The sequence below is a fragment of the Urocitellus parryii genome, chromosome 9 (assembly GCF_045843805.1).
Source record: "Urocitellus parryii isolate mUroPar1 chromosome 9, mUroPar1.hap1, whole genome shotgun sequence".
NCBI classification, from domain to species: domain Eukaryota; kingdom Metazoa; phylum Chordata; class Mammalia; order Rodentia; family Sciuridae; genus Urocitellus; species Urocitellus parryii.
This window is the reverse complement of record NC_135539.1, coordinates 95272708-95288995: the sequence shown is the minus strand read 5'-3', so window position 1 is coordinate 95288995 and position 16288 is coordinate 95272708. Positions and strand designations below refer to the sequence as shown.

Genomic DNA, 16288 nt, shown 5'->3' with positions numbered 1-16288 from the left:
ACAATCCATGGCCCGTACTTGCAAGGTTTGATCATACCTCAAGAAGAAGTAAAAAGAAAAGCAGGTGGGCACAGTCAGTGAACACATACAGAAACTATTTTGTCCACCATAATGGATATGACTCCTTAATTTATTGACATTTCACAAAAATTCTCTTTGTGTTGTTGTGGCTTGTTTGTTGTGGCAGCATTTCTGTTTTGCTTTTTGATTTGGGGGTTCCATATTGGATTCTTGTTTTATTTAAATGACTACTGACTGATTCAAGGACTCCTACACATATTCATATTTGTTTCTCTATCCTTATTTTTCTTTTTTCTTCTTTCTTTTATTTTCCTCTCTTTCATTCTTTTTGTTGTTGTTGTTATTTTGAGTTTTTTCAAGGTGTTATTTTCCCATGCTCTGTATTTTGAGGGTTAGGGCTTATGATTAGCTTACTTTGATTTTGTTTTGTATCATCTTTATCACTGCTCTGTCTCCCTTGTTTTCCTCTCTCATTTCTCTATTCTTGACACCCAAATTCCATTCTCTTTCTCCTCCTTTATATTCTATTTTTCATCCCCTTTCAAACTAACAAACATATCCTAAGTTACCACTGCATCTGCCCTATTCACCCTTTGACATTTCAAACACTTTTGTACCCTCCTATCTCTTCTTCTTCACACATACTCAACTCTATCCTTAATACTTCTTAATACTAATTGAAGTGTATAACATCTAGACCTACCACCAATGTCACATCAATAATTAATACAGTGGAAAGCATACACAACACTTATTGTTTGATTTTAAGCCACACATAATACATGATAATGTACTGTTTTTACTGATGGAAATTTCTGATCCCACTGCCCCTACATATTGTACCAATTATACTGGTATGAAAATAAGAAAAAAGGATCAAGGCTACTGCTATATATTATTTGCATACATTGTTGCTATCATTGGGCTCCCCTGCCCCAATCTGTGAAGTACTAGTAACATAGAGTGACATTTTAAACCCATAAGGTATAAACTCTACAGCATCAGATCCATCTAGATAAACATGCAGACACAAAAATCATGAAAAAGCAAGGAAACAAACAACCCAAAATACCTCAACAGTAGACTCCAATGACACCATAGAGGAGAAAATGTCAGAGATAAAATTCAGAAAGTTCATGGTTAAATTGATCTACAAAGTAAAAGGTGACATAAGAAATAAAATCAGAGAGAAAAACAAGAATCAAAGAACATTTCAACAAGGAGATAGAGATCTTGAAGAAGAATCAGAAATCCTCAAAATAAAGGAATCACTAAAACAAATTAAAAATTTAATTGAAAGCATCACTAATAGACTAGACCATTTGGAAGACAGAGTTTCAGGCAATGAAGACAAAGTATATAATCTAGAAAATAAAGTTGACCCTGGAGAAAAATGTTAAAAGACCATGAAGAGAAATTCCAACAAATATGGTGTAACATGAAAAGGCTAAACTTAAAATTTATTAGGATAAATGAAGGCTCAGAGATATAAACCAAAGGAATATGCAATCTTTTCAATGAAATAATATCAGAAAATTCCCAAACCTTAAGAACAAAATGAAAAACCAAAGACAAGAGGCTTACAGGACCCCAAATATACAAAATTACAACAGAGCCACATCAAGGCACATTATTACAAAAATACTTAACATACAGAATAAGACAGAATTTTAAAGGCTTCCAGAGAAAAGCAACTGGTAACATTTAGAAGGAATCCAAACCAGATCTCAGCCAATTTCTAAACCTAGACCCTTTAAGCTAGGAGGTATTAGAATAATAAATACCAAACTCTGAAAGAGAATGGAGGCCAGCCACAAACACTATACCCAGCAAAATTAAGTATCAGGCTGGGGATATAGCTTAGTTGGTAGAGTCCTTGCCTTGCATGCACAAAGCTCTGGATTCAATCCCCAGCACCATACACACATACCAAAACAACAACAAAAAAAAACCCTACAGAATTGACTATGAAATAAAAACCTTCCATGATAAACAGAAGTTAAAAAAATTTAAAACTAGAAAGCCCACAAACCCTACTCAATAATATATTTTGTGAACAAGAAATGAAAAATAAAACTGGAAAACAGAAAAGGGGGCCAGAGCTGTGGCTCAGCAGTAGTGTACTTGCCTGGCATGTATGAAGCACTGGGTTTGATTCTCAGCACTGCATATAAATAAATAAAATAAAGGTCTATCAACAACTAAAAAAAATTTTTAAATACCAGCAAAGGGATTAACAACAGTAGAAGAATAGTTAATCAAAGGAGAAATTAACTCAAATTAAAAACCCAAGATAAATCAAAATGACAGGGAATAAAAATCACTTCTAAATAATAACATTGAATCTAAATGGCCTAAACTCATCAATCAAAAGATATAGACTGGCAGATTGGATTAAAAAAACAAGATCCAACAATATGCTGTTTCCAAGAGACTCACCTTATAGGCAAACACATCTACAGATTGAAGGTAAAAGGATGAAAAAAAAAACATATCTTTTCACATGGATCTTGTGAACAAGCAGGGGTTTCTAACATTATATCAGATAAGGTGTAATTCAAGCCAGAGTTAATTAGAAGGGACCAAGATGGTCATTTCATACTCCTTAAGGGAATTATGCATCAACAAGACATAACAATCATAAATAGTTATGTCCTAAACAGTAGAGCACCTACATACATCAAACAAACCTTTCTCAATTTCAAGAATCAAATAGACCACAACATAATAATACTAGGTGACTTTAACACACCTCTCTTATCACTGGATACATCCTCCAAACAAAAACTAAACAAAGATGCTATAGAACTAAAAAATACAATTAATAATTTAGACTTAACAGACGTATATAGAATATTTTATTCATCAATGACTGAATACACTTTCTTCTTGGAAGAACACAGATCCTTCTCTAAAATAGACCATATCTTAGGCCATAAAGCAACTCTTAGAAAATACCAAAAAAAAAAAATAGGGATAATACTTTTCATTCCATCAGATAATAATGGAATAAAATTAGAAATCAAATGATAAAACAAAAAATAGAAGCTACTCTAACACCTGGAGACAAAATAATATGCTATTGGATGGCAAATTGATAGTAGAAGAAATTAGGGAGGAAATAAAAAGAATAGTTATAGGTAAATGAGAATCATGACACAACTTATCAAAATTTCTGGAACACTATGAAGGTAGTGCTAAGAAAAAAGTTCATTGCATAAAATTCATTCATTAAAAGAGTAGAAAGTCATCCAAAAAATTACTTAACATTACATCTCAAAGCTCCAGAAAAAGAAGAATAAATCAACACTAAAAGCAATAGAAAACAGTAAATAACTAATATCAGAGCCAAAGTCAATGAAATTGAAGCAACAATAACAAAAAAAATTCAAAAATATACACGAAACAAAAAGTTGGTTCTTTGGGAAAAACAAATAAAATTGATAACCTCTTAGCCAAGCTAACAAGGAAAAGAGAGAGAAAACTCAAATCACTGGAATTTATGATGAAAAAGAAAATATCACAATGGACACTCCTGAAATGCAGATGATAATCAGAAACTTTTTTGAAAATCTCTGTTCCAATAAAAGAGAATCATAATGACATTGATAAATTTCTAGAGACATATAACCTACCCAAATTGAACCAGAAAGACATCAAAAATTTAAATGAATCAACTTCAAGCAATGAAATTGAAGATGCCATCAAAAGCCTACCAACAAAATAAAGCCCAGAACCAGATGGAATCTCAGCCAAGTTCTATCAGACCTTCAAAGAATAACTAACACCAATTCTCCCCAAATTATTCCATGAAATATAAAAGGAGTAAACCCTTCCAAACTCATTCTATGAAGCTAGTATCACCCTGATACTAAAATCAAACAAAGCACATCAAAGAAAGTAAACTTCAGATCAACATGAACAAAGATGCCAAAAAGTCTTAACAAAATTCTGGCAATCACATATAAAACTTATTTAAAAGATAGTACACCACAATCAAGTGGGGTTCATCCAGAGATGCAAGCCCAGTTCAACATACAGAAATCAATAAATGTAATTCATCACATCAATAGACTTAAAGACAAGTATCATATGATTATCTCAATAGATGCAGAAAAAACATTTGACAAAAAAAAAACATCCATTTATGTTCAAAACACTGGTAAAACTAGGGATAGTAGTAACATACCTCAACATTGTAAAAGTTATATATGCTAAACCTAAGACAAACATCAATCTAAATGGAGAAAAATCAGAAGCATTTTTTCTAAAAATTGAAACAAGACAGGGATGCCTGTCCAGTTTTCCCAGCACCTTCTATTCAACATAGTCCTTGAAACCCTAGCCAGAGCAATTAGACAGAAAAAAAAAAGTAAAGGGATATGAATAGGAAGAAGAGCTCAAACTATATCTATTTGCCAATGACATGATTCTCTATAGACTCAAAACAGTTCACCAGATTCTTAAACTAATAAACATATTCAGCACAGTAGCAGGATATAAAATGCACACCCATAAATCAATTGTGTTCCTGTACACCAATGATGAATCAGATAAAATAGAAATCAGAAAACAATTCCATTCACAATAACCTCAAAAAAATAAAATACTTAGAAATCAATCTAACAAAAGAGGTAAAAGACCTCTACAATGAAAATGGAAAGACTTCCCATATACTTGGATAAGCAGAATTAATATTTTTGAAATGGCCATACAGATTTAATGCAATTCCCATTAAAATTTCAATGTCATTCCTTATAGAAAAAGCAATCATGAAATTCATTTGGAAAAATAAGAGACCCAGAATAGCCAAAGCAATTTTTAGTGAGGAAAATAATGCAAGAGGCATCACAATACCAGATCTTAAATTATACTACAGAGCTATAGTAACAAAAATGGCACAGTTGGCACAAAAGTAGAATTGAAGATCAATGGATTAGAATAGAAGATATAGAGATATACCCACATAAATACAGTTATCTCATACTAGACAAAGATGCCATAAATATACATTGGAAAAAAGATAGCCTCTTCAACAAATGGTGCTGGGAAAACTGGAAATCCATACGTAGTAGATTGAAATTGAACCCCTATCTCTCACCCTGCACAAAACTCAACTTGAAGTGGATCAAGGACTTTGGCATCATACCACAGACCTTGTGCATACTAGAAGATAAAGTAGGCCCACATTTCAGATCCACTCAGGAACAGACTAACTCAATAAGACTCCTAAAGCACAAGAAGTAAATCAAGAATCAATAAATGGAATGGTATCAAACTAAAAAGCTTCTTCACAACAAAGGAAACAATCAAGAACATGAACAGAGAGCCTACAGAGTGGGAGAAAATCTTTGCCACCTGCACCTCAGATAGAACATTAATCTCCAGGATATACAAAGAATACAAAAACTTAACACCAAAAAACAAATAACCCAATCAATAAATGGGCAAAGAAACTGAGTAGTCACTTCACAGAAGCAGAAATAAGAATGGTCAAGAGATATATGAAAAAATGTTCAACATCTCTAGCAATTAGAGAAATGCAAATTAAAACTACACTGAGATTCCATCTCACTTCAGTCAGAATGGCAATTGTCAAGAATACAAGGAACAGTAAATGTTGGTGAGGATGTGGGGAAAAGGGCACGCTCACAAATTGCTGGTGGGACTGCAATTTGGAGCAACCACTCTGGAAAGCAGTATGGAGACTCCTCAGAAAACTTGGAATGGAACCATCATTTGACCCAATTATCCCACTCCTCAGCTTATACTCAAAGGACTTAAAATCAGCATACTACAGTGATGCAGCCACATCAATGTTCAGAGAAGCTCAATTCACAATAGCCAAGCTATGGAACCAGCCTAAGCGCCCATCAACAGATGAATAGATAAAGAGAATGTTGTATATATACACACAATGGAATATTATTCAATTATAAAGGAGAATGAAATTATGGCATTTGCTGGTAAATGGATGGAATGGAGAATATGATGTTAAGTGAAATAAGCCAGTCCCCAAACACTAAAGACCAAATGTACTCTCTAATATGGGGATGCTAACCCATAACAAGGGAATATAAGGAGGGGAAGTATAGAAGTTCATTGGATTAGACAAAGAGAAATGAAGGGAAGAGAGTGGGGATAGAAATAGGAAAAATAGTAGAATGAATTCAACATAACTTTCCTATGCTCATATTTGAATTGTAATGGTTTGAACCCCAAAATGCACTCTACTGTCATGTATATCTAAAAACAAATAAAAATTGCTAGTAAACTAAAAATTCATTTAAAACTTTCATTGTTTATTCTTAAATTAAAACAATATCATATGTCACCTTCAAAGTTACTCTTTTAGTGAAGAGTTGCTTTTATACTGGACAACAGCATATTGCAACAATATTATATTTATAAAAGCCATGTATGTATTTAGCATTTGTGCCCCCAAAAGACACTGGACTCCCTGATTTTTTTTTCATTTTCTTTTAAAATTAAGGAAGATCTGTCTTGGGAAAAAATATGAAAAGGTCAAGGTTGGTCCCTAGGATATCAGCTGGGAAGTCTGGATCTCCTTCCCTCTGATGTGGTCCTTTAACGTCAGATGGACTTTTGTCCTTTCTCTACCAAAACACATTCAGAATAAAGAATGAGAGCTTTCTTCTCAGGGGAGCATAAATGACTAACATGGGTTCTAGCCAATATGAGGTTTCCATTGTAACAGTTGAACTTGGCCTTCAAAGTCAGACCTCAGTAAATTCCAGGTCCAACACTCAGCAGTTGTATAACACTGGCCATGTTAATTTTTATGAATATCAAGCAAAATTCCTGCAAAAGAGTACTCAATAAATGTTAGCTATTTTTTATTATGAATCACAGACCTAAATACAAAATAAAACAGTACAAAAACTTTCACCATGCTGGGAGTGTAACTCAGAGGTATAAGCACTTTCCTAGCATATGCAAGGCCCTGGGTTCAATCCACAGCACTGAAAAAAAAAAGAGGAAGAAGAGGAGTAAAAGGAGGAAGAGGAAGAGGAAGAAATTATCAACTATCACCACAATCCTGATAGAAACTTTCAGACAGTTAATAAATAAAGAACGGAAGGGACATTTACATAGAGAAAACTCTAAAATGTTTCAAACCTCCTGTAGTTACTTATTGTCATTTTGATTACTAGTTTAATATATACTGAAATGTTTAATGTATAAAAATACTGTTTTTTATGAACCCACTTTTGTTAAAAATAACAGAAGACTCAAACAGAAGAGGCAATTTGTTGCTTCATCTAATTAGAAAATTCAGAGGTGGACCAGGATAGGATTACTTGGATTAGGATTTCAGTTTAATACCTGAGATATTCTTAACACTGCTGTCCTCCATGTACTTACTGATGGAACTTCAGACTGGCTGCGCTTGGGGTATCTCATATACCCATACCATTGGACTGAAGTCCTGAACTTCACTCTGAATGGACAGATCATTTCTTTCTCCTCTTGAATGTTCAGACTAGAGCTGAATTTATGTTCCTTAAGCGAATATTTGTAATGCCACATAACTTGATTCTCCATACGCTCTCCCAGGTATGGTTTTGTCCTTCATCCTTGGCAAATTAGACACAGATATCACATGGTTTGAACATGAAGCTAGTAAAAATAAAAATAGTACATTCCAATAAGGGTGACAACAGTGACAGTATCGACAGCCAGTTACCAGCAATAACAGAGGCAGTGAGCCATTCTAGTGCCAACATCAATGATGAATTGGTGGGACAGGCACTGCAGGCTGGATCTGTTAATGGTGGCAATCATTTCTTCACAAGTCTTATAGCATAATTTTGGCCATTGTTCCCAGCTGCATAGCCTGATAGCCTGATTCTAGTACAAGAGATTTTTAATAAATCAACCTTTTCACTTCATATTAGACTAAATTAATTTTGTTATTAACAACCAAAAACCATTACTGCTCGTGCCCATCCGTGAATCAGTGACTCAAGAATGGCTTTAATCTTACTATTCTAGACCAGCTCCCTGGAACTGGGGACCTGATTAATCCCACCCAAACTACATGGCTTCTAGTAGTGAGGCAAAGGGAGAAAGGTTATTGGGACAGCCACTTCTAAAAACGACAATGTAATGTCAGCAAACTTGCTAACTTGTCCTTTATGTTTTTCTTCAACCATTCAAGTGATACCAGTGATAATCCTTCTGAAGTAGATGAAACTACAATTGTTATAGAGGCCATAAGAGAATCTAGTTCATCAAAATTTATTCCTGAAGATGATGCACTTTTTGAAATGATTATAGGAGATTTTTTTCCTGGAGTGATTGTTTCAAAAGTAAATCAACTTGCCTTGGAGGTAATAAGATCTTTGAAAATCATCACAGATTATTTGGTTGTGGAATATCAATTTATACTAAGTGTGGATTAAATATACTATGTTCTTCCTGAAATGCTCTATTTATATTATAATAGGGGAGAGAAAAATGGAGACATGCATATCCTTTTGGGGAAAAGAAACTTTAGACTAAATGTAACTGTTTAGACAAGGAGAACTGTTATATTTTTTATTCTTAATTTTCTCATCTTTCAAATGTTGATGTTGTGTTGGTTCTTCCTACTTTGAAGAGGTATTTTGAAAATCAATTTAGAGTCAGGTGCAGTTGCACAGATCTATAATCCCAGCAGCTCAGGAGGCTGAGGCAGAAGGATCCCAAGTTCAAAGCCAGCCTTAGCAACGTAGCAAGGTTGTAAGCAACTTAGTGAGAACCTGTCTCTAAAAAATAAAAAATAAAAAGATCTGGGGATGTTGCTTAGTTGTTAAGCACCCCTGGATTCATTCTCTGGTACCAAAAGAAAAAGAAAATCAAATTAGTCCAGAATTATGAAAAAGTTATTTTGCAATCATTAAAATTATGTTATAATTATAGAGCCCTTTATTGTTTCTTTTACTTATTTAGTCTCATAGCTATTGTCTTGGTTTGGTAGGATATCAGTGTTTTTGTTTCTAATACTATTGTATAGCATCCTACCACTCCCTGAATTCTAGTATGTTTCCATAATGCGACCAGATTTGCATCCCTAAAACATATGTTTGGTGAAATTAAAAAGGCCAGGGTGGATCGTTGTTGCTTTCAGTACAAAATTAAAATAAAGTATTTTGACTTATAATAGCTTTTACAATCTGGCTGCACCAGGGTGTCATTTGAATATATTCTGTCCTTCCTTCCATTTCCCCTCTCCTCCCTGTTCTTTCAACCACAAACTTCTCCCTGTTTTCTGCTTTCCAACCTTTTAACAAGTTTCAGGCCATTAAGCATATTTATTCCTTTCCCTCAGACTCTATTTGGGGGGATGTTGTTTCTTAAATTTACTTTAGAAAATGTGATTTAAACAGTTTCATAATTATTCTTTTTAAAAAAATATAATTGGCAGGATATTTGTAAAACTTTTTACCCAAAAAGTACAGAATAAATATTATTTTTGAGCACAATGAGGAACTTAAAAAAGAAAAAAAAAAAACAAAGATTGAGTCAGGGAAAATTAGACTTGATAGAAATAATTCAAAAGCAGAAATTGTAATGAATTAAGTTGCACATTATATATTGTTCTACATATGCATATAATATGCTTTGATCATATCCTCTCTCCCTACCACCTTCTCTTGTCCTCTTTCTTCCCTTATCCTGTCCCCCTACCCTAGTAGTCCCTATTGTACTTTCATGTCATTTTAAAATTTTGTATTCTTTTTCCAGCTTCCACATATGAGAGAAAACATGTGGAACTTATCTTTCTGAGACTGGCTTATTTTGTGTAACAGTTCCAGCCATTTACCTACAAATGACATGATTTTATTCTTCTTTATGTCTGAATAGTATTGCACTGTGTGTGTGTGTGTATATATATATATATATATATATATATATATATATATATATATATCACATTTTCTTTATCCATTCATTCATTGATGGGTATCTAAGCTGATTCCATAACTTGGTTATTATGAATAGTACTTCAATAAATATGGGTGTGATGCTTTGCTGGATTTGTTCAGGAGTGGATCATATGGTAGTTCTATTTTTAGTTTCTTGATGAAAAATAACTGTACTAATTCATATTACCACAAACAGTGTGTGTTTCTTTTTCTGACTGGGTGTGAGATGGAATTGCAAAATAGTTTTGATTTGAATTTCTTTGATGGCTAATGATGTTGAACATTTTACATATACTTATTGGCCATTTGTACTACTCTCAAGAAGTGTCTGTTCAGCTCATTTTGTATATTTATTGGTTGGATTACTTGCTCTTCTGGTGTTAAATTATTTTAGTTCTTTATATATTCTGGATATTAATCCTGTTTAGATGAATAGCTGGCAAAGATTTTCTCCCATTTTGTAGGCTGTTTCTTTAGTCTGTTCATTTTTTTTTCTGTAAAGGAGTCTTTTTAGTTGAGGGCATTATATTTGTCAATTCTTGCTGTTGTTTCTTGAGCTATTTGAGTCCTATTCGGGAAAACATTGCCTGTACCAATTTTCCCTACATTTTCTCTAGTAGTTTCAAAGGTCTTGGTATAATTTTAAGGTCTTTGATCCATTTTGAATTTATTTTTGTACAGATTGAGAGAGAGGGATCCAATTTGTTTTCTACAGGTATTTTTCCCAGCACAATTTGTTAAAAAGGCCATCATTTATTCAGCATGTTTTTGGCTACTTTTTTGAGAATCCGATAGCCATAGATGTTTGGGTTCATTTCTGCTCTATTCCATGGTTGCATGTTTCTGGTGTTTTGTTACAATGGTTCTTTAGTATGTTTTAAAATTAGGTATTGTGATGCCTCCAGCATTGTTCTTTTTGCTCAGGATTACTTTGGCTATTTAGGGTCTTCTGTGCTTCTGTGTGAATTCTCAGATTGCTTCATCTAGTACTGTAAAGAATGTCTTTGGTATTTTTGTGGGAATTGCATTGAATCTATAACTCACTTTTGGCAGTATGACCATTTTAACAATATTAATTCTCTAAATCCAGAAACATGGGAGGGCTTTCCATATTCTGGTGTTGTTTTCAATTTTTTTCTTAAGTGTTTTATAATTTTCATTGTACAGGTCTTATCTCCTTTATTAGGCTTACTCCTAGGTGTTTCGTTATTGTTGTTGTTTGCTTGTTTGTTCATTTTCTGATTCTCTCTCAGCAAGTTCATTATTGGTGTATAAAGAGCTACTAACTTGTTTGTTGATTTTTGAATTCCTGATACTTTGATGAATTTGTTTATCAGTTCTAAGAATTTCTTGGTAGATTCTTTAGGATTTCTTAGGTGTAGAATCATGTCATCTGCAGACAGGAATAATTTGACTTCATCATTTCCTATTTGTATCCCTTCTCTCCCTCTTGCCTGATTATTCTGGCCAAAGTTTCCATTACTATATTGAAAAAGAGTGGTAAGAGTGGGCACTCCTATCTTGTTCCTGATTTTACAGGAAATGCTTTCAGTTTTCCCCCATTTAGTATGATATTGGCTTTGGGTTTGTCAGACTCAGATTTATGAATTGCTGGGATTACAGGTGTGTGCCACCACACCCAGCCCTTGACCATTTTTAACATCATTCTTTTGAATTCTTTGGTTTTTAATCCATTTCAATATCTTTGAAGTCAGTTACTAGAGAAATATAAATTTTGAGAGAGTCATGTTGCTTTGTTTTTTTCACATTTCTTATGTTTCTACGTTGAGATTTGTATGTCTGCTGGGATGGATCTCTCTTCCAATTTTATGTGTGGGCCCTCTTAAGGAACAGCTGTCTCTTGATTATGTGTCCTGGGGTGTCATTTGGTTGTATAGTGTTGTGTTTAATTCCATCTGGACTTTGTACTAGTTTCCTTGTTACTTCTTGGCTGTGATTAGGAGGTTTTGACATAGATCATACTGGGTCAGAACCTGAGGGTCACATTTTCCCTGTAGTTGAATCTCCGGCAGTTCCGGTTGTGTGTTATAGACAGCAGAAAATATGAAGATGCCCTCTGTGATTATCCCTCCAATCTTATCAGCAGTGTACCGTCTGAAAAGGCATGGGAACAACCTATATAAAGGTCCCTTGTAGGTGCAGTAGCCTCAATCTTTGTGTTGTTTTCTCTCTGCTGAAACTATAGGGGTAGATGTGCAGGATCATGTCTTCAGCCTCCAGTCCCAACCATGCCTTCTTAGGGCTGGGTTGTGAGCAGGAGCTTTTATATCTCCTGTTTTGTTTAAATATTTGTCAAGGTTCCCCCAGCAGAAATGCATTCAAGGAGAGTTTCTCAACACACACCCAGGGCTAAGCTAATGCTGAGTATTACAGCACATCTGAGTCTCCAGAACCCTTTGTGAAAGCCATTCGGAAGTCAGAATAACTCTGCACTGGGTCAGGAGGCACAGGCAGGCCTTCTACAATCCACCACCACAACTCTGACACTCTGAGACCCAGTTCCCATGTGCCTGCTCAGTCCCCTGTTCTTCAACAGGTTACCAAACCACCAGCTTAATGGGGAAGTGAGTTCCATTTTCTTCTGTGTCATTAACTGGTCATCCATTCATTATACAGATTTTTCAGCAGGATTGTTTCAGTTACATTCCTCCAGGGTCAAACTGGGTAATGATAGTCAGCAGCTAAGACAGTGCAGCAATGCCTGCTCTGGGTCCCTGGGGAAAGAGAAGAAAGCTCAGATACGACCTCTCAAGGCACTCCCTGGTATAGTACTACAAGCATATGTTGAGAATTTCTCTCAAACCAGCCTGTTTGCAGATCCCCAAACAGCTGTGTTCTCATTATCCCTTCACACTGTGCCAAATTCTGTGCTAGTTGTGTGCACTTCAGCATTTTCCCACAGTCACTTACCTCAGTGAGCAATGCTCTCCAGTAGTTGTTTTTTGTTGTTGTTGATGTTCCTTTTTTTTTTTCTTTCTTTTTGTTCTAAGGTCACTCTTCAGTCAGTGTCACCTCAATATTTGTTCCTCTGTATTCTCTCTACACATACTTTAAAATTTTTCACTTTGTCTTTGATATTTACAATTTCTGTAGTTATGAGTTTGGGTACTCAGTCTTTTTAACATGCAATATTTTATTTTTTAGTTCTCTGAATTAACAAGAGCAATATAATGTGTGATCTTTTGTTCCACATGATTTAATGAGTTTGACTTTTCTGATCCAACAGTTTGCATGTTCAAGCACTAATCTATCTAAGTTTAGCTGTTTTCTTGGTATTTTCATGTGTTTTGTATTTTGTAGGTTTTCTTCATTTCCTTATTCTAATAAAATTCAATCTGTGTTTTTTTTTTCCTTTTTGCTTGTGAGGTTTCCAGGAGAAACACAGTGAATATTTGTCTCTCAACTATTACCAAAGTTTTGAAGATTTTCATTTACATTTACATTTTGAGGGTTTTATTTTAATAGGAGAAAAAGAAGAGAAATGTCAGTTGATGAGCTTTTCTCTGTTTTACATGAGCATCCTCCTATCTTTCAAAACCTATAAAATCCCCTTTTTTTCCTCTAGTTATAAGTTTTAGGCACTTTCCAGGTTAACTTTAACATTTTTCAAGTCACAGCTTTATAAATAGCATTACCTGTCTAATAGCATCCTTGCATGTATATTAATGACTTTACATTTTTTAAGTTGTAGATGGACACAATACCTTTATTTTATTTTATTTTTAATGTGATGCTAAGGATCAAACCCAGTGCCTCACACAAGCTAGACAAGCGCTCTGCCAGTGAGCTACAACTGAAGCCCAATGACTTTACTTTTGAGCCTCTTTATATACGGGTATTAGTCGGCTTTTAATTGCTGTGACCAAAACACCTGACAAGAATAACTTAGAGGAGGATAAATTTATTTGAGCTCCTGGTTTCAGAGATTTAGATCATGGTGGGCTGAATTCAATACTCTGGGCCCATCTGACTGGTGGTGGCCAGGAAGTAAAGAGGGTAGAGGCCAGAGGAAAGATAAACTCTTCCAGGGCACATCCCCAGTGACCCGCCTCCTCTAGGTTTACCCCACCTGCCCACAGTTACCACCCAGTCAGTCCACTCAAATTAGGATGGACTGATTAAGTTATAGCTCTCATAATCCAATTATTTCACCTCCAAGCATTTCTGCATTAACATAGGAGCTTTTGCGGACACTTCATATCCAAACCAATCTTCTCTTTAATGTTGTAGTTTTGATGGTTTACACAATGACAGCTATGTATAGGCTGTATATTCTGCATAAGAACATATCTTACTAAAGAAATATACCGTAAGCCTGCTATTTATACTATTTGAGATGCAAGAATGTAAATCTTGTGTAATAGGGAATTGTGATCTATCTAATTTATTTGCATCTGTCTCTAACACTGTCCAAATATAGAAGACATTAACTCAGAGTAACCAAAAGATTAACTGAGAATTACTGAAACCATGTCATCAAATTAAAGCTGTGTGTAGTTGGCCATCCAGTTAACTCCAAGAAACAACATATATAGCTTTGAATACTTTAAAATAAGATTATGATTTTATTTCAAAACTTTCCTAAGAATTTATTGAAATATTTAATCAAGAGAATGACTTGTCTGAATATGTCCTTGATTTTCCCCATTATGTTGAACTACTGTGCATCCAAGCAATTTTTATTCCACATCTGTGTGGCTGGTATTATTAACAGCAGAGAATTCATAAACTTTATGCCTAACACTGCCCAAAATTCAGGCCTTCAAGTAAGTGATCTTGTCAACTCTATTTAAAAGCGGTTGCTCTTTAGCAACTCCTCTCAGCTGATTGCCTACCTCCAGCTGGTCTTGCCATAGGAGGTGCCTTTTTCTCCATTGCAAAGTCCTGCTGAATTTCCTTCAGCTGCTTTGTTTTGTCTAGTTGTAAGGATGTGAGGAATGAGCAATGAAGTGGAAGAGCTCAGTGCAAAAGAAAGGAGAAATACACTTTTTTTCTGTAGGTATAGTTACCAGTTGTATCCACACTGAAATAAACCCTCCTTTAGTAGGAAGCATGGTTCCCCTTATAATTCTTTACTAGAATATTAAGTATCTTTCCAAGTCACAACTACTCCTTGGAGTATTTTAATAAACAATCAGTCACATGGTGCCTTGTCTTGTCTTTTTCTTTTTTTCTTTTCTTTTCTTTTTTTTTTTGAGAGAGAGAGAGAGAGAATTTTTAATATTTTATTTTTTAGTTTTTCGGCGGACACAATATCTTTGTTTGTATGTGGTGCTGAGGATCAAACCCGGGCCGCATGCATGCCAGGAGAGCACGCTACCGCTCGAGCCACATTCCCAGCCCCATATCTTTTCAATCCTATCAATTTTATTTGCTGTCTTAGAATATTCTTAACTTTGAAACATTAAAATAATTATTAGGAAATTGATAAACTATCTAAATGTAATTAAAATTATAAAAAGGTATAGAACCTTTTACATTTGCTTTTAGTGTAGAATAAACAGCTATACTCTAGTAATTGCTAGTCCTTAAATATATCTTAAAATCTGGCTTCTTAAGTTGGGAGAGGTTCTATGAATTTGCTACCAGATGTCTCCTGAACATGAAATTTTGTGTGTATTATATTTTTTTCTAGAAAGAATAATAGTAGCTTTAATTATTCTCAGAGTCAGAGGTTTTTAAACTAGAAAAAATTTGTAACTATTGTCTTATAGTAATTGGTAACTAGTTAAGAGAAATATCAGAGAATTAAAATGTAAGGGTATGGGCTAAGGTTATAGCTTAGTGGTAGAGCACTTACCTTGTATGTGCAAGACTTCCTGGGTTCAATCCCCAGCACTGCCAAAAACAAACAAACAAATGGTGATTGGTTTAATTTACAATGCTTTTAAATTTATGTATTTATTTCCTTTTAGAAAGTGATATATATTGCAACACAACAATTAGGCTTACAACACTGGTCACCTCAGAAAGAGAAGATCGTTCAGTTTTATAATCAACTTCAGGTAAGTGCAAAATAGCATTTGGTAAATTTTGCCTGGATTTTAATAGGTACAGTCAAGGAGGAAAATAACAACAGTTATAACGAAAGAGGGCTATTATAATATTCTTAAAACTGAGGGGCATTGATTAACTGTCCCCTTAGACTTTATCATTTGACCCCTGATCATAACTCTCAACAAATTAATCTTTTCACTTTTATCCCCTTAACAAGTTTTTGTAAAAACCCTACAAATATGGTGTTAAATATTCTAAATCCCATTGCTATACCTTCTTTGAATCATCCATGAATGAACTATTTGCAAAAACAGTAG

At 34.5% G+C, this 16288-nt stretch overlaps 1 protein-coding gene across 1 annotated transcript in view; it reads left to right on the top strand.

Moving 5' to 3' along the window:
• The window catches only part of Dnah14 (dynein axonemal heavy chain 14), a 356406-nt gene that overhangs the window by 148870 nt on the left and 191248 nt on the right, over positions 1 to 16288 (top strand). Inside the window, exons 34-35 of the mRNA XM_077802938.1 lie at positions 8204 to 8375; positions 15890 to 15979. Of these exons, the coding sequence (XP_077659064.1) occupies positions 8204 to 8375; positions 15890 to 15979 (262 nt within the window). The remainder of the gene's footprint in view (positions 1 to 8203; positions 8376 to 15889; positions 15980 to 16288) is intronic.